Consider the following 25,079-nt stretch of genomic DNA (forward strand, 5'->3'; position numbering starts at 1 on the left):
CTCCTCTCGGTTTCGCAACGCGCGACTGCTACGTTTATTTTCGCTTCCTCGTTCTAGAAACGCATCACTTTATATTCGGCGGCCCCGAGAGCGAGTTGCGTTTATATAAATATTTATATGCGGCGATTAACTTGCGCGCGCGAAATTTGCGTAACTGACCGACAGAGGTGAAGAGAACGCTTGCAAATTGCATCAGAGTCCGGGTTCCGAACCGGGGAAAACGCGACCTCTTTCGAGTTAGATAAGCGGTTGCGCAACCAAAGGCGAGATATGAGCCCAGAGAGAAAAATCGAATCCTTATCACTGTGTTCGTTTCTCGATAAAATTAATTGTATACTTTATTTCTCCAGAATGAAAGATAAGTGTAATTCTTATACTGTTTTTAGTTTGATTCTAAATTTAGCGGTCCATTATTGGACTTCTCCATTGTTTCCCCCAGTTGTTAAAATTGCCATGTCATCGTCAAATGTTGCTGTAGTATTGGTTGAAACTTCTGGTGGATCATTGGTATAGAGAAGGCAGATAAGTGGGCCCAATACACTTCCCTGAGGTACGCGGCACGGTTACTGGAGTGATATAAATGATAGAATTTGTATCTATTTAGTCTACATATTGTTTCTCGTGTGGCATGTGTTTCAGATATAAAACATATATCTATATTATCTTTGCTTCATTGCGTTTGCGCATGAGTCCATTGGCGTTCCAAGCCATTATTATTAGAATATTCATGACTGATTTTTTTCGTCCTTTCGTCATGTTGTTGTCTGTCAAGTTTGTTTATGATTTCTTTAAACATGCTTTCCATTTTTACGTTTACATAATATTGTTGATGCAAGTAGTTCTTTTGTTGTTCGAACTCTTTCTGAGTTTCAGGAACAATTGTTTGCAATTATTTTGTAACTTAACAACCGCGATATCTTGTAGGGTGATCTTCTTTACAGTTTGCACAGGTTGGTTATCTTTCCTTCGATTAAGTACAGTTGGCTGTTAGATGATTTCCTGCGCATTTTACGCATTTTGAAGCTTGGGTGTATCTAAAAAACTTTTTTTATTTTGGTAGATCATTTTAGAGCCCTTCATTGGGTGTATTTTAATTTTAGTGTTAAGAATATCTTTGATTTTGTAAATGCTTTCAACATTTCAGTGTAATTAAATATTTGGATAAACATATAAAGGGTTTCATCTCCTTTTTAATTTTTCAACTTTGAATCCTCTTATGTTCAGATCTTTTAATATGTCCTCTTGTGGCCATGAGTGATGTAGGTCTTTAGCCATAGCTCGAATAGACCTGTTTTGTTTGTTATCATACATGTGGTTATAATTTGTAAGGGCCTGTATGGCTTCTTTATATTTATTTTCAATCAAACAGCTAATTTTTCCCGCATTGTTATTGAGTGATCTTAGGGTATAGTTTTCTTTTCCCATAGTCATCTGTAATTGATCTGTAAAATTTTATGATTTATGATTTTTTTCCACAAATATTGTTAGTGGTTGTTTTGTTGATTGCTCATTTTTGTAGCTTTATTTTCTGAGTTAAGTAAATGTTTGTGATGATTTTGATGCTTTCCTTTTTTTATTTTTTTGTGTTGTCAAAAATATGCTAATAAAACTAGAATTTTTTTATGATTTGACCAAACATATTATTGCTTCTAGACAGTAAAATATGCTAAAGATCATTTGTTTGCCATAAATTGTCTATGCGATCAATTGACGTGATTAATTTAATAGCGATAAATTGCTCGCGGTGAATTGCTGGCGATAAATTTTTTTAGACTCTTATGTTAGGTGTGCACTATAACTGTTAATTTTAATGTTTAATTGTATAATTATTATTTATATATTAAGAAAACCTATCAAGTAATGATATTCAAATTAGTATTAAAAATAATATCTTATATATAATTGTTCTAAGCCGCCGCCGTCGCTTCCGCTTCCGGACGCGCATAACTTTAAACGAAACATTCTCCGTTCAATTATCTACTCTGTAAACCGTATCGCTTTGTATTAACGGTGTGTAACAATACACGTAAACAAAGGAAATATATTTAATTATAATAATAAATAATATTAAAAATTAAAATTGAATTTGTTCCGATTGATTTTCGAGCCGCCGGTAATGCGTTCTGTTGTTTCGACCAATCAAAAATAAGCATTCAAATATTCAAATAGCTTCGACCAATGAAAAATAAGCATTCAAATTCAAATAGACAGTACCGTGACAACACTTTTAAATAATTATTATTTAATAATAAAATTTTGCTACGCGACAATAATTTTCATTAATTCGTCATTTGACTGAATAAAAATGAAATATATACATAATGTGTTGAGGATTAGAAGAATACATTGATTAAACTATATAAACAATCATAAAATAATCTTCGTAATGAAATTTTCAAATTTTGAATTCTCGGCGACGGGCTCCGAGGCCTAAAAGTGAGTTTTTGCTTTTATAAATAATCGGATTGCAAATTAACTAGGTGTGTTATAACTATGAAAATTAAATATATACATAATGTGTTTAGGATAAGAAGAATACATTGATTAAATTAGATAAACAATCATAAAACAATCTTTGTAATGAAATCTTCAAATTTTGAAATCCCGTCGCCGGGCTCCGAGGCCGGCAAGTGAATTTTTCTTTTATATTACATAAACATTATCATTGCTTTCCGATTTAATACACATATACGTTAGATTTTAAGAATTTTAAATTAACCAGTTATGTTTTAAACATGAACGTGTAATATATCCTTAGTATGTGAGGATTGAAAGTTAATGTCGATCAAATCGGCGCTGTCGGACAGCTTATAAATGTGTAGTTTCTTGGATGTTATCTAATAAACGACATTTTATAATGATTATAAATATGTGATTGCATACCTGGAATAATCGATAGCCAAAATATCTAAGAGCGGGTTGTTTTTAAATCGGATGTGGCAAAATATGTACAATTTTTGTTCTGTGCCATCATTCCTCTTTCTGAATAGCCAAATTTAAGATATTCAGTTACATCAAACTTATGTAGTATGTTCTTTATAAAAAGATAATACTTGCTGACAGTGACTTCAACATGAGAAGATTAACTCTTTGTTTATATATACCAATTCTACGTTGTAGCCATTTAGGTCATCAAATTGTTCCATCATTGCTTCTGAAAAGTAATTAAAAAATAATAAGAGTAAACATTGAACACATTATTACTACTATTATAATCCATAAATTAAATTTGAACGACAAACGAAGAACAAAATTAACGGAAATTACTGTAGAGGATTAAACACGTAGATTGACATATCTTCATCTTCTTCAAAATAGTCGCAATATGTCATACATTAATTGTTTGCCATACGTAAATGTTATTAGATCTCTCATTGATTCTGAAAATTGACTGTAAACGATACTATATATTGGGTAAAAAGAAACTTTTTGTTTACACTAATATGAGATTTTTCATTATTACTACCATTGTAATATGTTTAATTAACTTTGGCATGTATATCTTCAATTGCCAAATCACTGCTGTTTGTCTTTTAATATTAGATCCTAGAAAGTCAATAGTAATTTTGTTAGAATAACCGTGATATAGTATTCATATAACCAAACACTTACTGGCACAATCATAATTGATAATTTCGATTATAAAGTCTATAATTCCAATGGTAAATCACTTTGAATCATCTACAATTGTAACTTTTTAAGAAAAATGCTGTGATTATAACATATTTCACTGTTTATTTAATCGCACTAAGCTGTATCCCGGCGCGCGCTTGACCGATGACAGATGAACTGTCACATATAAGAAATTCCGGGGAATACCGATAATGGTATTTCCCCGGCGCGCTTGAGAACGAACTACGAAATTGATTTTATCGATTTAAATTGTAAAACACTTATCAATATATGTATAAAAATCATCAAATTCTAAAAAAAATATTTTTTTAAAATATGTTAAGTTTATACGGTATTTAAAATATAATATAAATAATGTAAATTTTTTATTAGCTTCTCTTAACAGAAAAAATGTGTACTTAAATTTTGGCGAACGTTGCCAATTTAAATTAATAGTTTTTAGAGAATTTTTAAAATTTCCTTTGTAAGAACATTTTCAACAAAAAGGGGCAAAGTTTAAAAATAAGTACTATTCGTTAACAACCAACTACTAAACACATAGTGTTGCAAAAATCCCTCTTACTGACACCTTTGAAAGGAAACTACACAAAATTGTATAACACTAATTTAAATATTTTTTAAATTATAAAGTTTCAGAATAAAATTTCAAGATTTATTCAAAATATTTTTTTCAACTTTAAAAATATTTTTTATTTTATTATGGATTTTAAATATTCTTTATTTTTTATAGATTGTTAAATTTTTTAATTTATTATTAATTTTAAATAATGTCAAAACTTTTTGCATTTATTAATTATTAAAATATATAATACTGCGCAAAAAAAACATTTAGTTTAAAAAATATATAAATCAAAATAAGTCAAAGTATTTTTTAATAAAAATAGACAAAGGTCTCAAAATTATTAATATTTTTAAAGCGCATTTTTGGTCTAAAGTAACATATTAGGTGCTTGATATTTTCAGTTTCTTATATCTTTCTAATTGGCTTTTATATTTACACATAAAACATATAAACATCTTTTTTTAATTATAAAGTAGCTTATGGTGTAACTAAAAAACGTTCTTATTACTGAAATTTTAATTTATGATAAAATTGTGTTATATATAGCGTTAAAACGAGCCGCGAATTCTCAAAACACTCGCGTTAGAGCGCCGTAGTGACGTCACGATGACGTTTTACGCCGGCGTCAAAATCAGTTCCACAAATACTCACAGGCGTCGCTTCATACGCCGCTGCGATCGCGGGATCGGTTAGTCATAGATTGGATGATTCTGGACAATTACAAAATATACCGAAATGAGAACAAATCAATACAATATCATTAAAAAAAGGTTAGGTTGTTTGTCTTAGATTTATCATTTAATATCTAAGTTTCAATATAACGATAAAATCTAACGTTGTAAATCAAATAAATAATATAAAATGTTTTCTTCTGGAAATATTTAGTCAAGTTGTAAACCTATTTTCAAATGAATTGAAAATGTTAAGTAGTTTTTTATAGATTGAACTATTTTGTCTATCATTGAAAATCCTAAATAGTAATGTCCAATTTGAACCATTAAATTTTAAAAAATATTTTAAAAAATCAGAACGAAGCAAAAATTATATTTAAAACCCAAAAAGTTGAGGGTCCGGTATTCGCACACTCGCTAGCTATCGGTACCTCACGATAGTGAGGTACCGACAGCTAGTAATATTAAAATACGCAATAAAATATTTATGTACCTCAGGCTTATATGAATAGTTTTACCAAAAACTTCGATTATTATATATGGTATATAAAATCACTCTTTAATAAAATATGGTTTCAAGCAGGCAGAGGCATAATAAATAAAATCGTTTAGCTCAGACTACTCTTCGCGTGGCGTGCGATTTTGCATCTTTAGTCGTTTATTTTATAATATTATCAATATTATATTTTTCTGCATTTACTTTTAGTAGCTCGTTTAATCTGCATGATACAATGTAATCATCTGAAACTTAATTTCTTAGTAAGTTAAATGTATGTATATATATTATTACATAAAACACATTGCACTAGGAGTATCTGTATTGCCAATACGTATTTCTAGACTTTTATCGTACTTCTGTTTTCATCGAAGAGAATCTTTAATGGTTTCGTTTATAGAGGGACACCTGGAAAACTTATTCAAACTTCATTAAGAAGCGTTTATTAAAGTATTGTAGTTTAGCAATACCGCCTAATTAATCTCATTTATTATTTTCCTATTTTTCTAAGCTTCTGTAAGAGAATATATAAAAATGATTAACACTAGCTTATTTAAACAGGAGTTTACTTGACTCTCTGCTTAAACTTTTTCAATTAACCTGGACTCTTCTGAATTCGGAACTGGCATAAAAATCAGAATCCAAATTATCATTTCGCTTAAAGTATTGCTATATTTAAAGTCACCGATCTTTCGTTAACATATCAATGTTTTTTTTAGTGATAGCATTTATGTTAAACTATCCGATTTTTAAATGGTAAAGTTTTTTGTTAAGCTTTTTTGTACTGCTATTTAATCATTGCACAATGTTATAATTGTTTCATTTTACTTTGGTCACAAATTAACGGATTAACGAAGACATCAGTTTACATAATATCACAAAAAATTGAGTCTAGTACTATTCTTTGTATCAATATTTAATCTTCTTTCGTATAATAAAACCAATTTATCTTATCTTACAAATCACTACTCAAAACTATAAATGAAATGATTAAGTTATTAGAATACGCGTAAGAACTTATATTTTGAGTATCTTTTTAAAAAATTTAGTCACAGTCGATAGATGTCATTAAGCTTGATTTTATTTTTAATATTTATAACGATTTCATAACAATCAGTGAAGTTAGAAAAATCCAGGAAAACTTAATCTGTGCTTAATCAATCGAATTTAATTATATAAAAAATACTAATTGCAATCTTTCAGATATGATACAAATTTAATACCAATGGGAATCATATGGGATTCAAACCCAAGTGTATCGTTTATTAGTCAAATTTATATTTCTTTTAACATATTTATTATTAAAACAGGATTTCTGATACATAAATTGGTATTTGTGACGAATGAAGCCATGGTCATGAATCGAGTTGGTTTCATTGCCTTATGCAAGAATGATGAAGAAATGTCCAGTTTTACTTAACGTTTTCATGAATTATTTGCCAAGTTTTGAATTAACATTTTCATGCATTATTTTACTAATAATTTATTGAAAAAAATATATGAAACTTATCATAATCATATTGGTTTATTCTTTTATGTTTGATTTTTATTGATAACCAAATATTATGTTAGTTTTGTTTGGATGTAGGTTTAATCAAAGCTCTTAAGAACAGTAAATTTTCATTACCACTAGATTAAAAAAATATTTAAAATTTAACTGATCTTAAAAATACATTTTTTTATCGTATGTAACAGAATTTGTTAAGAACTATCTTCGTCTTCTTCATTTTAGCTACTTAAAAGTAAATATATTTTTTTAAATATACATTAGAAGTTCAGTATTTATTTTACACTGAATCTTTTCTGGGGGAAATTACACTGTTATCGCTGATAACAATGTCGAATTTTTCTACTCAGACATTTACTATTATTTATATAATTTTAATGAATTTTGTGTTCCACGATGCGATGATATTATTTCTATCCAACTAAAATATTTTAAAAAATAATCTGTAAATCTTCCTGCAATATTTTAATGTTATTTAATTTTATATAATATAATTTATAATTAAAAATAAAAATTATCTCATCTCTAACACAACTAAGTCTTTAATTAAATGTTTCCGACTTTATACGGTTTTATTACATCAACGTAGTTTCAATATGGTCTAAAGATCCGTTTCATTATCTTTTTACAAACCTCTTGAGAGTTCTAGTTCATACTTCTCATCCATGGACTGTTATCGGTCTAATTAAAGTTTATTATTTTATAAAAAACTTGATATTTTATTGCAGATGTTGCAAAATCATAACCTCATCACTAACTTGAAATGCATTTTATTGGCTAATACTTTTCAAAATAATATAATATGATAATGCTCTTAATGTTACTTAATATATTATACAGTTTCTAGCGTTTTATTGATGTGTGCCTCAAAAAAAATCTTCTACGTACTAATATAATATTTTTAGCTAGCTATAAAGTTTCAATAAAAATAGACTTATCTACGCATTTGATTCATTTTATAACTCTTGCCAAAAACCGGAACAAAGTTTTCCGAACCAAATTTGTTTAAAAAGTTTATTTTACACAAGTGTTTTTTTTAAATGTTACTCATGACTTGGAAACCAATATTTAATTAATAAATCATAATCGATTATCTTTTACAATCTAACATATCTGACATACTTCCACGAAGTTTGGCTGGGTGCCCACAAATGCACCCACCACAATCTTGACTTTGTATATAAAAAAATAAGTTTTTGGAAATGCAGGAAAAGACACACTAAATACTGATTTAACAAGAATAAAAATTAAACTATGAAACATATTTACATAATTATTGTTAAAACCACAATGTTACAATTGTTATAAAACACACGTAGGAGTTTTTATTGTGTTTTTAATTTAGCATATATTAAGCCAGCTCAAGCCATTACTTCATCAATAACTTTCAAAAATATATTCTATATATATACATTGAAATGCTTTCTACTTGCTGTGTAATATTTGCTTACATATTAAACAATCTATTTAACAAAAAAAATAAGAAAACTTTCCTTAAAATCTTGCCTCTTAAATAAATATTGACTACAAAAAAAAATATATTTAAAAATCCAAAAAACGCATGCAGGGTGAAATAAAAAATGGAATTTGGAATATGTCCAAAATATTATGTCGCAAACAAACACACATTTTTTACTTATAAAGGCTATGACTGACAGAAAAAAAGTAAATTAAAGAGTAATTGCATTCTATATAAGGCTATTAAAAAAGTCTACTAATGTTTCAGGTTATCTGCTAAATATAATTCGTAAGAATATCGATTTTTGATATCGATAAAGCTTTTGACCCTGTCTAGCAAGACTGTTTAATATTAATAATATATCCCCGACAAATCAGTGACTAATATCTAAAATACATTAGCTTTTCAATTTCTATCGTGTGTCTGGTGGATCAGAATCAGTGATTATTATATAAATATAATTTTGTTATATCGTCACAAATTATGTTTTCCTAGATTATCTAATCTCACGGATGAATATAGTGATGAAAATTGTACATAATATTGTACGTTCGAAAAGACATGATCACAGTGTTAACTGCTTCTAATTTTTATACAAAACTATCAAAAGTATCGTGAATTAATCACATGTTTCAAGCGCCTCTTAAAATATTTAAGGGGCGCTCAAACCTATGGTCGATTTTTGCTATTAAATTTTATTTGTACTGCAATATTTTTGTTTAATGACATTTAAAAATAAATTACAAAAAAAACTGCAGGGCGAGTGTAAAACTTTTATATTCCTGTGATGTACACCGAGTGTACATGACATTTTAAACATGCATATCTCTGTACATACGTCGAATTAAGTGTTTTAATTTTAAGTATTTTTACGTATATGTAATATTCTGTCAAAAAATCTGGCATTATTTCACACAATACAGTCAAACGCACGCGTTTGTAATTGTTTTTTTAACATTATTTTTGGTAGTACATTATTATGTTCAATTTTTGTTTTTTCTAAATATGGTTAGATTATAGAAGCAAAACTAATAGTGGAAATAAATTTTAAGATGAATATGATAATGATGCTAAATTTAAAAATAGTTCAAGATAATACAAACACGGAAAAGTTAAAAACATTTAGTCTATTACTTATTCGATTATTCCTATTGTTAAAATCTATTTTATATTTATTTTTATACAAATTCTGTTTTTATTTTTTTAATTCGCGCATATTTCACCGCGCGTTTATGTCGGCGCGTAAATGTTAGACGAGCATATGACTCTATGCGATTATGACGGTACGCGTATGTCGGGGCGCTTTTGTCCGGCGTGCGTATTGTCTTTACGTCGTACTTTAATGTTGTAACATAACATTTATAACTTGATTAATATTACTGATTATTTACACGGTATTGTATTGATTTAAATTGTAGAAACGACTATATTTTTACACGAATATTTATAACAAAGCAATACAAAATGCGGGTGCGGTATAACAAGTAAGAAATGTATTCAATACTTATCTTTTTTTCAATCAGCGTCTTCTTCTTGATATAATATAGTGTTTTTTAGAGGTATAGAAGTATAGGTCATGCTATTGTCTCTATATGCCATTATTGTTAAAATATGTGGCTGGCTTGAACAAAACGCATTATGGAAGTTCGAGCATTTGGGTCCATATCGGTAATAACGCGGCGAATGTTCGCTTCCAGGTCATCCATCATCTATCATGGTTTATCGGCGTAGACTAGCGACTTCACATGTCTCTACAGAAAATAATCTAAAGATGTTAAATCACACGATAAAGTTCTGACCGGCATTATTTTTGAAGAAATATGGACCAATGATTCCAGCAGCCCATAAAGCACACAATGGCTTGTGAATTTTCTTCACTCCAAATGTGACAATTTTGCTTGTTGACGTGGCCATTTAACCAAAAGTGAGCTTCATCGCTGAAATTTTTTTTATGGAAAGAGCAATCTCGTTTTCGGTCCATTTATCGAACGTACGAAGTGGAGGGACACAGCTCCAATTGCTGTGCACAATGGTGAATTGTATCATTCGTGTTCTTCTTAATACTACGCTCCACAGCAGAAACAACTTCTTCGGTACGCACTGTACGACGTCTCTACGGATACGTATTATTAATTAGAGTATGCGTGGTACGAAAACGATCCATGGTTTTTCGAACTACTTGCTCGAATGGATGTTTATGTCAATAATAAAATGGACGTAGCGCATAGTATGTTTCGCGAACTGCACGATTTGCAAGCGTTGTTCAGGCGTAAGTCTATACATGGTGAAATGGCGAACCAAACTGAGCACAAATCAGCTGTCAGCTATCAAATTGCCTGTCGCTAAAAAAAGTGTTAGCAATTCGAAAAACAAATCTCTAAAAAACACCCTATATATACATATAATCGTGATGTGATCTGACCCTTGTAACTTTTTCAATATACACGGAATGAAAAATGCGCACATTTTGTTGAATGTTTTTTTTTTAATAGTCAAATTTCATACAGCTTTGAGTAAAAGTATATATACACAAGTGAGAGAGACGATAGTATTTACAAGATCCGCGGCAACCGATAATATCATCTATGACTTATAAACTTTTTGTACATATGCACATTCGATAACAATAAAAAAATAAATATCCTTAGCAGGTACTAATTACAATATTTTACAATAAAAAAACACGTGGCGAGGGGGGAGGCTCTTTCGCGAGTGTCCCGCGCCCTCCCGTGACTTTTGCGGGGGGAGGGAGGGGGCGGGAGGGGCGTCGAAAGTGCCCCCGACCTGACCCCGGGAGCCCCTGATCACTGGCACCCGCAGCTCACCACGGCCATGTCCTGGTAGTTCTTGAGCACCAATTTGTTCTCGTCCAAGTATAGCATGGAGATCGAGGATAAGTCTGTGGGGACACAGCACGCTTTGGGGACTGCGTTGGGGTTCACGGAGTTGACCAACGTTTGGACTATGGCGTGGTTGCTGGCGTTCATGTGGTCCGCCAGAGGATAGGGGCACTCCCCGTTGCAGAAGTAAGCGTCGTACCCCAGAGGCGCCACGATCCAGTCGTTCCACCCGACGTCCGTGAAGTCCACGTAGAGCGCTCGCCTCTGGCAGATGTTCCTTCCGTCTTTACGTCTGTGAGGACGCCGATGAGGAGCCGCCCTCTCCGTTCTCGACTTGCTCTCCTCCGCGTTCTTCGTTTTGGTCTTGGGCTTCTTCGACTTCCCGTCGTCCGTGTAGGCCAACAAGACCGGCTGTCTGGCCCTCCATCTCCCGGGAGAGTCGTCCGCCGATCTTCTAAGTCTCACGTGAGGCTTCCGCGCACTAGGGGGAGACACCACTTGCACCAAAAGTCCGTGGTTCTCCTGCGGTCTCCAAATCCACCGTTCGGTGGCCCCCGTTACGTCCAAAGTCACTTCACCGGAGCGTTCTCCCCTCAACCGCTTCGAGTCTAAGAGTCGAAGGGTAGGCTTCGACTCGCCCTTCACACCAGGTTTTAAAATATCGTACACTAACACTTGATGCTTCCCAGGAGAGTCGCTGTCGAAACCGACGGCGTCTCTCGCGATGACCAACTCGGCCACCTTCAGCCACTCCTCGTCCGGGAGCGTCACGTTGAAGACCAGCCGGAAGCTATCGTGGCCTTTGAACCGACGGTCGACAGGGCTTTCTGTGGAAGAAAATAAAAAATACAATTAGCACTGTGATATTTTTGCAACCCACTTATAACCAAGAAATGTTTCGAAATGAGTACTATAAAATCAGCAAAAACGTTTCGCGTTTTAATCATCGCAATAATTTCAGTGCCGTCGGAACGGAATCTTTAAGTTATCGGTAATCATACTATAAGTGTCATTTTAATTTACATATTTATAGTGACGATGGTGTATTTATAGCTCAATATAAATACTCGTTGAACAAGGTTTGCGTTGGAAAATTATAATTGCGAGAGTGTTGAGGAAAATTTAGCAATATAATTTTATACTCCGTGATTCTCAATAGCTTTAAAGCTTCGGCTAATTAAAACTTTTTCCCTTCATATATTAAATAAACTAGCAATTTATTATTTTCAGACGTATCGTATCATATTACATGTATTTTATCCATCAAATATATCATTTAGATAAATATGATAAAACTATTTTTTGATTTTATTTTTATTTTTATGCGTAAGCCTACTGTGTTACAACAGGATAAATTTGTAATCTGATAATTGGTGATCAATATTATTAATTATAATTAATATGTATTATTAAATATAATTATTGTGTAATATAACTTAAAATCAATAAATGTCACTGCATCTAGGGCCGGTTTGTAATAATATTACATTTTTTAATAAATAAAAATTCGAGGGCCGCTGTTGGGGCTCGAACGTTACAGACTGTTTTATTCCATCCTTATTTAAATCAGATACTTACATTTATTATTTATAAATAAAAACTTGACCGATAAAAAAATTGGTCGTTAATAAAATTATCTATTAGTTCATCTTAAAGAGAATGTTATTAAAAATATTTTATTCATTTTTACATACATATATCTTTGTATCGATTTTAAACAAATCGTTTTTTACTATTTTAATTCAGTTAGTACTTTTTAATTTACTGTATTTTATTTCATATTATAAAAATATGAGGCTTTACATTAATTACTCATTCAAGAGACAATTCTTTTCATTCATAAAATAAAAATTGTACATTCGTTTAATCTTTGCCACAATTAGAAATAGTTAATTTGCTTTAAAATATTCTGTTCAATATTTTAATTTCTTTTAAAGATTCTGTTATAAATTAATTTTATTAATATATGTATTTATTTTTATAATTTTAATTTAAAGCTTTGACTTTATTGTTAATGTGATTTTAATAAAATTCGTTATTTTAATATAATATTCTAATGAAAAAGCACTTTTTCCGCGTTTAAATATTCTGTTTAATGTTTATTTTATAAACATATTTATATATTTCTTGATTAATATTATTTTTTCATTATGCTTTTACTATCAATTAGAAGCCCTGTACTTTTTTCTGAGCCCAATCATAAATATTTTAGTGACTTTCGTAGATTCTGTTCAACATTTATTTTATTTACTAATTTATTTCACGTTTAATGCTTTTATTTAATGTATTTTAAATATCAATAAGAAACTAAGTGCATTTTCACTCAAAACTTTGACATCACATTTAAATTAATTAGTGCCCTTTAACTTGATTTTATTTTATCTTGTAATGTAAAAATGTTTAACAAAACAAGATAAAATTAAATCTAGTCAAAAATGTTTTGATTTTAGTATTTATATTTTAAGGAATTCGTTTTTTACGATATTAAAATCAATAAGCGCTCTTTTAATTGATTTTATTTTATCTTGCATTGTAAAAATGTTTTAGCCCCACAATAATTAATCATAAAGAGATAATACTTCTCCTGCATATGATAAAATTTAAACATTCACTTCAACTATGACAAAATTTGAAATAGTTTAGTTGATTCCAAATATTCTGCTTTTTATTGTAATATATTATAGATTTTTAATTATTATCTTTACTGTTGTTTTAATAGTATCATATCAATAAGAAGCTCGGTGCGTACTTAATCGGTGAATCAAAAATATTTTTAAATTGACTGGAATTGCACATTGAATTGTTTAATGTATTTCTTACTATGTATAATTTGTATTATATTTTTTTGTGTATGGAAATAATACTATTTTGCTCATCGTGACACATTGGAGTAACCTGTTTTATGTCACGATGGTCATAATTTAATTTAAATAAATAAATTTTAGTTACTAAATTCCGCAACAAAATGAGCACATACATTGTTAGGAAAAAATTGTATTATATTACAAAATATGATGTAAAAAACGTTTAACATAAGCGCTTTATTTTGATAGCTAAATATGTATATTTTTTGTAACATACACAAAATATTATTCTTTGTGAGATATAAACGGCTAAAACAAATATAAATATTTAAACTCGACTTCAAGCAAAGTAATGTGACGTCATTTACAGTTGGCTTAGTTTTAAGTGAACGTATTTAATTTTCTCAGTAGCATTTATTTTCTTTCGGTTCGGTTTTCGCGTATCGCTGATTCTTTCACATGAGCCCAAAATACTTTAGTCTTTAAATATATACAAAGGATAACAATAGCATTTTATAGTACGTCCTCAGTTTTCCCACAATTTCAATAAACTGTAAAAAAAAAATTTAGCAAATATATAATTAGAATTTGTCTACGTGAAACAAACAATCTTGTTCCACCAAGTGATGAAAAATCTGCTTATAATATAAGCATATCAGGTTCTATGAAATATGGTTTTAAAGAATTAAAAAACTATGATAATCTAGTTAAAACAGTTGGGTTTACATCCATCAAAGATTTATTTAGTATATGAGCGATGTTATTTAATTAGCTAAAAAATTAGAAAACGAGGGTATAAATAGCAATCTAAATCTAATATCTCAAAATTAAAAATAAATACATATACAAAAAGCAGTCTTTGTTAACCATATCATATTTTATTATAATACTTATTTTATAACCTTACACATTTTGTATGAGTACCGTATCTTTTTTACACGGTTTATCATATAATTTGTTGTCGAAAGATGTGTGTATTAAAATTTAACAGTGCAAACCGCTGAGGGTGATTTGTTTATGTTATTTTATATAATAGATTCTGTTTTGTGGTTGAAATTAATAATATGGTGAGGTAAATTATATCTAGGAGTATACGTTCACGATTTGCATGGGGTTTCAGAAGAGTAAATACCAACCTTGGTGCGTGAAGCTCCTGACGGTGTTGGCCTCCCGCTGGTGGTCGGGCAGGAAGGGCGCTCCGGAGGTGAGCTGGTTGTAAAGGTTGCGCATTGCGTCGGGCACCGTCACGGGGCCGTTGGACCTCGGCCGCCGCTTGAGCCCCATCGCGTTGAGCAGGCCGCGCTGCCAGTCGGCGCCCCCGGGGCCTCCGCCCCCTCCGCCTCCGCACGCGGGCGCCGCCGCCGCCGCCAGCGACAACGCCGCCAGCGCCGCGCGCCACCACTGCATGCTCCTCACCACTCTGCAAATACAAAACAAAAATACATTTTAGTGATAGGTACGTTATTGCACGAAGATGCTGCGCGGTGCACCATTTTGAAAAAAATAATTTCCGGATATAACAGTGGCATATATTAATCACAACATACATACTATATGTATGTATCGATCAAAACTAACTAACTGAATTCATAACAAATTAGTATGTTAATATATTTGTCCTTTAATGGTCAGTAACTTTTGTGTCTTAAGTTTACTATTCGCAAGATTATAGGTGATTTTTGAATAAAACTATTTATTATTCGAGTCATCATTTTACTTTTAGCAACAATAATATCTGATGTGGTAAAAATATAAAAAAATATGATTTCATAAAAACTGACACTAAAACTTTTGACCGTTGAATTAAATTATTGTACATGTTAAGAATTGTTTTTACATTTTACACAAAAATAAATTTAACAACAGGTGAGATATTTTTTATGTTATTAAGAGAAAAATATACATACATATATGAATGTATAATTAAAGTAGCAAATAATTGGTATTAAGTTAAATATCTTCTTCAAATAAAATAAACAGGTACGTGTAAAAATCAAAAGTAAAATATACATACATACAAATGTGTGTGTGTAATTATTAATATCAATTGAAAACACCTTAACTTTTTGTTAGTATTTTTTATATTAATATTAAAAATTATATTTAAATTTTCAGTTAGTATTTTTTTATATAATAATAATAAGCAAAAATATGTTTTTATAATCATGGATTTTTCTAATCATTTTAAAATAAAAAAAAAGTTGTATGGAATAAAATAAAATTAACATAAAGTTAAATATTTTATCTAAAATATACAGCAAAATTATTTTTTGAATCAGGGGTTTTTGATTTTTTTAAATTTAAAAGATATGTATAAAATACTTTAGATTCCAGATTTGTTGCTTCAGTAAATTTGTAGTGTTATTACTATAATTTTGCATTTTGTATTTTTTATTCAAATAGGTGCAACACTTTGCACATTTTATCAAAAGAAAAAATAATTAGTCATACGTGAGATTCGAGGTCGTATTTTTAAACCGAATGCTTTTAACAATGCATTAAAAATGTATTTTAGAAACATTTTACAATAGATAATTTAGTTATGAATGCAAAAATATGATACAAAGTACATACCTAATATGTTTTAAGAGTTTTTCAATATTGAACATGGATTATAGTTATACGTTTTTTAAATATATAAATATATATCAACCAAACATTATGTATAAAAATCGTTTGATTATGAAACATACTAAATAGTTAAAAGCTTTAATCATGGATTTTGTTCCTATAACAAAAAACGCTCATAATAGTTAAAAAGTCATAATAAAAAATCATAATAAAATGTTTTTATCTTACTTTAAAAAACATGTTTGTATATTAAAAATTAATTTTTAAAATGATTTAAATAAGTGTATATTTAAAAATAATGCACTTTATTTATATTTTTAGCAAGGTTTATTTTATAAATACAATCGTTTTTATACACTTTTTTATAAATATTTTTAATAAAAAAACTATTTTTGTAGTATTTTCCGATAGCTGTTTTGATTGTGCATTATTAAACAAATCACAATTATTATTATTATTACATATTTTTAAAATTAAAAAACTTTCTTTATAATAAACTTTTGATTATGATATGAGAATATAAAACATATATATATAATTAATTTAAAGCTATATTGAAAAAAATTACGACTTTAAAAAAAATAAGCAATATTATGACGGTTTTTATTTTAAAATTTTAAAATTTAGTTATAATAGGATTTAAAATGTATTTTCCAGATTAATTAAAAATATTTTATATCACAGCGAACGTGTTTTAAAAAAAATATTAATTTAATCCATACGTAAGATGCACTATAGATTATTTTGTAAATTATGATTACGCAATTTTAAAATTAAATAATAAAAATTTCTGTATATAAATTTTTGAATCATGATAGCTTATTGAACACAGCATATTTTAAATTAATTTTAATCTATAATAATGTATTTTACGAATTTACATAAAAAAAATGCATAGGTTAGCAAAAAAGTAAAATGAAAAAAAAAAATTTTTAACTTTTTTTTTGCTTTAAATTGATTCAAAATTTATAATGCATAATGTTGCTTCAAAATAAATCATAAAAAAGCGATTAAAATTATTTTAATAAAGCATTTTAATTGCCTTATTACATTTAAGACGTTTGCACTATGGATTATGTTTTAATTATAGTTTTTTTAAATAAAAAAAATAAAGTTTCTGAATAACAATAAAATATAAAACATAGTACATATTAAATTTAAATAAATCAAAGATTTTATAATTTAAGCAAAAAATAGGCATGTTATCAAAAAACGAGTAAACAGATAATATTTTTTTATAAGTATTGAAACTAGAACGTTTTTTACCTTAAAAAAATGAAATATACCTTTGAATAGATTTAAATAATGCTATGCACTAAAATAGATTATGATCAATCATAAAAGCAAATAAAATAAAAATAAATTATTATATCAAACGTCTTTTTTATATATAAAATAATTTTGTATATATCATACTTAATATTTTTGCACTTTAACTTATGGATTATAATTATATATTTTTAAATAAATTTTCTTAATACATGGCGCTAAACTATAATAGCATATAAAAATAGTGTATATTAAATTAAATTAAAGGTAGTATTAAAAATGTATATGACTCTAACCAAAAAATAAATATGTTATCAAAAACCGTTATATAAAATATTTTTTTTATAACGGTCTGAAATTTAACGTTTTTTACTATAAAAAAAAACCATTAAAATTATCTTTACGTAGGTTTAAAATATTATATGCATACATAGTATATTAAAATCAATTTAAAAAAGAGGCAATAAAACTAATTGTTAATATAGTCTGTTTAAAAATAAATGTCTGCACAATGGGTTATAATAATAATAAAAAATAATCTTTCTGAATAATAGTCGTTCAATTATAATTAAATACAAAATAAAGTATATATTACAACAATTGCAACTTAAATGTTTTTTACATTAAAAAAATATACAATATACCAATAATTTAATTTTTAATATACTATGCATTATAGCATATTTTAATCAGCCATAAAAGAAAATATTATCTGTTTTTTATTAAAGCAAACGTATATTTTAGAAATAAAATAATTTTGTTCATATAAAAAAAATTTCCACTATAAAATTAACTTTAAAAATTGAATTTCTAAATTATAGTTATTTTGCTATAATAGAATTTGAAACATAGTATATATTTAATTAATTTTTAAGACTTTATGGCTGTAACAAAATAATGGACATAATAATAAAAAATATATTTGGATTATTTTACTTTGATTTAAAATATGCTATGCATTATAGTATAATTTACTTAATCAAAAAAACTTAACATTTAGTTTTATAGTTATTAATATTTAATAATCCAAAAATACATGAAAAACCTTTCACTGTTTATTTATAATTTTATAAATATTGTATTTATAAAATTATTCGGAAATATTTTTTGAGTGAATCAAATACTACCATAGCATAATAAATTACACATGATAATAATGCATATTTTGCTAAGATGCAGAAAGCGAAGCGAACCGTTCAAAATTTTGAAGAAGAAATCTCAACTGAAGAAAATGAGATAAGGCTAAGTGATCCGTTATTTTGTACAGGTAAAATTTGAACGATAAGCAATCTCAGACCATTCTTTAGAACTAATTGTGCCAATTCTTAACCACTTTACAGAACATTTACGACAAAAAACACAGGTTTCCTAAACTGTTTTAAACTAAAACAATTCATTAGGCAGTGTATTTAATATAATATATATTATAGATTGAGATTTAAATACTTACATAAAATATTATAGTAGAAACGAAAAGAAAAGTATTTATTGTAGAAACGCGAATATTTTAGATATGCCAAAATCATTCTAATCCATTAATTAAAAAACTTAATTAAAAACTATAAATAAATAAACATAAAATACTTTTAAAAAAAATGCTAGTTAATGGTTGAGAAGTGGGGTTTTTTTCAATCAATAAATAAAAAAGAGAATAATTAAATTAATTAAATGGCTCAACTGAGAAATAAAATATTAGACAGACTTCTCAGTATCATATTATAAATTCAGTCTTTTAGAACTATATATTTTAATAAGATCATTTTTCAAGCTCGGCAGTTTGAAAACTCTAGGAACAAACTATCTATCCCTAGAACTGAAACCGCAAAACCGCGAAAGCAACAAACTTTCGATATCAGATACCGAGAAGCAACTCAGATTCTCGCGAAGGAAGGATGCGGATACTTTGGATTAATAATCCTTGATTTTTTTCCCAAATCCTTCCTGCTGCCTTATCTGCCAATAAAATCTACCTTCGAGTGCCCATTCATAAACCGCGCGACAGGTAGGCATATTTTCACTTAAGTGCCGGTGTTTTCTACGCATTTTGACCTTAAAATCGACGTCTACTTAACTTTTATGACGTCTGTGCGCTTTTAACGCATTGTATTGTATGTAGCCGAATAATAGGCTTTCGGAAAAAATCCTGGCGCCAGAGGCAAAAAAATCTCAAGAATATACAGGTGTAAATGTGGAAGTATTATATACAGGTGCGCGAGTAAGTGTGACAAAATTTCTTTGATAAATGCGAAGATTTCGTTTTTTCAATGTAAAAAAATAGTCACTTAAATAGTCTTAAAGATATTAGTTAACTGTTTTTTTTATTATAGGATTACTATCAAAAATAGATAAGATGATTCCTTTTAGTTAATATTTTTATTGAATTTATCTATAGCGTTATTATTAATTATTTTCTATTTTACAATAATATGATTTATTATTAATTTATTTTTTAGCATTATTATATATAATTTTCGTTCATCTTATTATGCATATAATTACTAAATCAACATTTAAGATAACTTTAATATATATATATATAATCATTTTTTTTAATAAAATAATAACTAAAATTATTATATATGTATTCAATCATATCATATATGCTTCTCAAAATCATCTTAAAAAATAGCACATACCCATATAATCTCGTAAAAAGGCAATCATAATAACACATTTATAAATTTGCGACACGTCCGTTCGATATGGAATCCTTGCGTGACTGATTCGAAACATCTTGAAAATGTTGCAACTGTTTAAAATCCAACATATAGACAGAATATGAAGTTAACCATATAAGGAAGAGATATTTAATAAATTGTAAACAACTTGAGTACAGTACTTCCTGCAAAAGCTCAAATGTTGCATAACTCGCGATATACGCATTTGCGCAATTTATGAGGCCTGTTTACGTAAAATCAAGCACTCTGACCGCAACCGATAGCAAAACTATTGTTCTGTACTGCGCCAATTCACCAGAGACTATAAATAATTGGTATTGTTCGATAAAATTGGCATCCGAGCGTGGCTTATGGTGACTGGTTGGCTGCCGCGATCGACAGAACTGGTTTCCGGAGCTTCCTGATCGCCTGGAGGCGAGAAGATCTATGACAACTACATACTACTATGACCACGTGACGAACACGAGGAGGATCTATGAGTATGCTCGGATTCGAGAAGATTGGCCTGACGAAAGAAGTTACACAAGACGTGAATAATCAGAGAGATCACACAGTTTTTGACTGTCGACTGAAACCCAACTTTCATACTTTAGAATCAATTCTTAAGCACTATATGGTATTCTTAGTAAGATATGATCATCAGGTATTTTGTGTAATTATAATTTTTTATAAAATCATTTACGTGCCATTATTTAAATATAAATTTAATCACGTAAATTTATTTTGTAAGAGCGGCTTTTGAAATAATCGCGTGATTATATATGATATATTTGAATTGCTTTTTAGAACTCACAAACCTTTTTAATCAATTGTAACTATTTTTTAAATACGCTCATATTTTTATATTGGATTTATTTTTGTAACCGATTGTTCAACCCTTTTTATTTAACTAATGTTTTAATAAAACATCTCATTACAGCGGCGTTTAAAATAATCGCGTGTTTATATAGTAAATATATATTTATAGCATTAGTTTAATTAGTTTTTAGAACTCTCAAATATTTTTAATCAGTAGTAGCTATTTTAAATATACTAATATTTTTATATTGATTTTTTTCCCAAGCAATCAAGCAATTATTTTTATTAAACTAATGGATTTTATAGGTTTTCGTACTGTGTTTTTTTCATATTCTTATAATCAAAGATATGATTTAGTTTTTCACCTTATTTAAATTTTTTTTATTATCGTTCCTAATCCAATTTATTATTTTATTTATGATGCTTTTATATTCTTCTAATAGAAGATCTGATTTAATATAATTTTTAATTTCGTTTTAATCTAACCTAAATAATTGCAATGACAAATATTGTTTAATATTTATTTATATTTATTCTTATGAAAAAAAAATATAATTTAAATAAATATAGAAATTATTAAAACGCTAATTATATGAATATATACATATATGTATATATACATATAATTAGTCATATTTATTATTATTTACCAAATTAAAAACAAATAGTTTGTATCGCACAAATAAATATTTAGATTCTGCTAATGCAATTATTCGTTATTTTTTTATATCTGGTTTTAAAATTAACTTTCCTAATCCGATTTAACTTTTCCTCTTATTTAAATAACATAATTTTTAATTTCGTTTTAATCTAATCTAAATAATTTCACTGACAAATATCGTTTAATATTTATTTATACTTATTCTTATGAAAAAATATATAATTTAAATAAATATAGAAATCATTAAAAGGCTAATTATATTAATATATATGTACATTTTAGTAGTTATATGTTTGCTTTTTTATTTTTATGTTTGTTTTAATTTATATGTATTATTATTTTCACTACACTTTTCATTTTATTATTTACTAGAAATTCATTTTTATTTTTAAATCTAGTTTTAAAATTAATTAATTAATTTTATTGTAGTGTATTATAAAAATATTTTTTAATATAGTTCTTTATGCAATTTAGTTTTTTTATCTAATAGATTTTTAATCTGATAATATCAAATTTCATCTAATTTAAACAATATATTTTTTAATTTCGTTTTTATCCAATCAAAATTAATGCACTGACAAATATTGTTTAAGATTTATTGATAATATCTTATGAAAAATATATAATTTAAATAAATATAGAAATTATTACAACGCTAATTATGTTAATATATTTTAAACTTTTAAGTAGTTTATAATGCAAAAATAAATATTTAGAACCTGCTTAAGCAATTATTCGTTATTTATTTATATCTGGCTTTAAAATTAGTTAAATAGTAGTGTATTATCAAAATGATTTTTTGATATCGCTACTAATCAAATTTAGTTTTGTATCTAATATATTTTAATTCTAATATTATCATATTCTTCTAATAGAAGATCTGATTTAATGTTTCATCCTATTTGAACAATCTATTTTTAACTCTGTTTTTATCCAATGTAAATAATTGTACTGTTATTAAGTGTTATTAATGAACTAAATTATAATTTAAATAAATATAGATTTAATTAAAACGCTAATTATATTAATATTATTTTAAACTACAATAAAAATATGTGTTTGATTTTTTATTTTAAAATATTAGTTTATATATATAATATATATTTATTTTAACTACACTTTCGATTTTATTATAAACCATATTAATAAATAGTTTTTACCGCACTTATAAATATTTAGAATCTGCTAAATAAATTATTTATTATATCTGGTTTTAAAATTAATTAAATTGTAGTGTATTATTTTTATCATTCGTTGAAGTCTATTACAACTTATTTCGCTCTTCAGATTATTTCACTACACTGGAAAATATTCGTTTATATCTATTATGGTTTATTTAAAAACGTTACTTTTGATTTCATTCTTCGTCTTATATAAATAACCGTTCATTGGTATAATTCATTTGTTTAAAATAATGGAGTTTAAAATTTGATATCAGACGAATACAATTTTTGTGTTATTTGAACTACACTGATATGTGGCATAGCTTTTTCTGAAACACTACTTTTGGTTTCGTTCCTCGTCCTATTTGAACAACCGTTAATTGGTATCGTTCATATTGCACTGGCGGAGATTGCTTAAAATCGATTTTTTAGTTAACTGAACACTCTTTAGATCCTTGACCTACGACTCGGGCGATAATTACCTCGCATAAGTGACTCGTCATCCGTTAGAAAAGTCCTCAATTGTCTGCGCACAAAGAGTAACGTTAACATTTCACGAAAGCTCGGCCCGCGTCCGCGGCCCGTCCATGGCAACGTAATACAAACGCGAACTGTCACTGTCACACTGGTCACTGCTCGCTGGCCTCCGCTGACCAACCGATCAATGTTCACCGACCACTTCGTCACTGGCCGTCCGACGTTGGCGAACGACGACGCGCGAGTGACCGGCGGCTCCTCCTGCAAAAGAAAACACACAACATCACTAGCAGCGCGCATCACTCGCCACGGGGAGGGGGGACGACTTTATCTCTAGGAATTTTTTATCCCACCCCCGTTTTTCCAACGCCGGCCGGCCACCGTGGAAGATCCTTGTGCAAATAAATCACGGACGGCCCGCCGGGCGGCCGGCACCGGCTTATCGCACAACTTACTAAATCGATTTTTATTATGTTTGCATTGTAAGTGAATAAGTTCACTTGAGAATGAGTCATAAGATATTGGCGTTTCTTTATCGAGAATTCTACATCTGCTATATTCTTATAAATATAAATTTAAAAAATAATAGCAATCAAACATCGCATTGGTCGCGCCTGAGCGCATAGCCGCAGTTTAAACCATTATAAAGCAATTTTTTTTTTCTTAATTTCAAAAATTAAAATAAATATTTTGAAAATATTACAAAAAATTTAGAATTTTTTTTTAATAAAATAACTAAAAAGTGTGATTAACCTTTAGAAGTCCAAAGGCATATATGTATGTCACGTCCAATATATGTTATATTTTTTGAAGCCATTTTATTCAGACTTTATGATAAAGTTTTTAGTTTTTTATTTCATTAGTTACTAAGATACTATCAATATATTTTGATAAAAAGATTTAGTAATTCATAACCATTTAACCTGAAATTATCCTTGGGCAACGTTGCAGTGGAAACGCGTGAGTATTGGTTAAAGTAGATTCAATTTGAATTAAAAAAAATAAATATCACTTCTCAGAAGTTAAAAATTCACGTGAAAAGCAATAAAATCGTGTCAACGACGATGTAGTGCAAACGCTCGGTAACGAGCCTTTAAGTAATTTTAATTTTGAACTATAAGCTTTTTTTTCGGATTATGATATTGGCATATAAAGAAAATATCCCATGATGCTTCTCCAAATATATTATTACAAACTGCCTCTCCAAATATAAGAATGCAAATTTATTTGCTGAAACTAATTTACTATTTACGTCTTACTACATATTGTCATATGGAACGCCAACGGTCTATCGTAAAAGACACGGGAAATATTTTTTTCGAGTAAAACAAAATAAAGGTCTTCCTGGTCTCTGAAACACATTTTACGGAAAAAGCTTACTTAAAGCAATAATATTCAACATTACATACAAAACAAAATTTAATAAAGCCGTTAAAGAACTCAGAGTTTTATTAGACAACTTAAAAAATGATTCAATTAAGTCTTGTCAA

The 25,079-nt window shown here is 28.3% G+C and overlaps 1 protein-coding gene across 4 annotated transcripts in view; it reads right to left on the reverse strand.

Moving 5' to 3' along the window:
- Positions 1-10,793: 10,793 nt before the first annotated feature.
- dpp (decapentaplegic morphogen) overlaps positions 10,794-25,079 on the reverse strand; it is a 72,266-nt gene continuing 57,980 nt past the window's right edge. For 2 of the 4 annotated variants that reach the window (XM_088184635.1, XM_088184634.1), the window contains 3 exons: positions 23,595-23,850; positions 15,109-15,392; positions 10,794-11,995 (listed from right to left, as the gene is read on the reverse strand). In XM_088184635.1, the coding sequence (XP_088040761.1) occupies positions 11,133-11,995; positions 15,109-15,379 (1,134 nt within the window). In that variant the 5' untranslated portion in view covers positions 15,380-15,392; positions 23,595-23,850 and the 3' untranslated portion in view covers positions 10,794-11,132. The remainder of the gene's footprint in view (positions 11,996-15,108; positions 15,393-23,594; positions 23,851-25,079) is intronic. The other 2 variants (XM_088184632.1, XM_088184633.1) reach the window with 1 other exon arrangement.

The sequence above is a fragment of the Plectrocnemia conspersa genome, unplaced genomic scaffold (genome assembly GCF_051122295.1).
Source record: "Plectrocnemia conspersa isolate PC_06_02 unplaced genomic scaffold, ASM5112229v1 ptg000004l, whole genome shotgun sequence".
NCBI lineage: Eukaryota > Metazoa > Arthropoda > Insecta > Trichoptera > Polycentropodidae > Plectrocnemia > Plectrocnemia conspersa.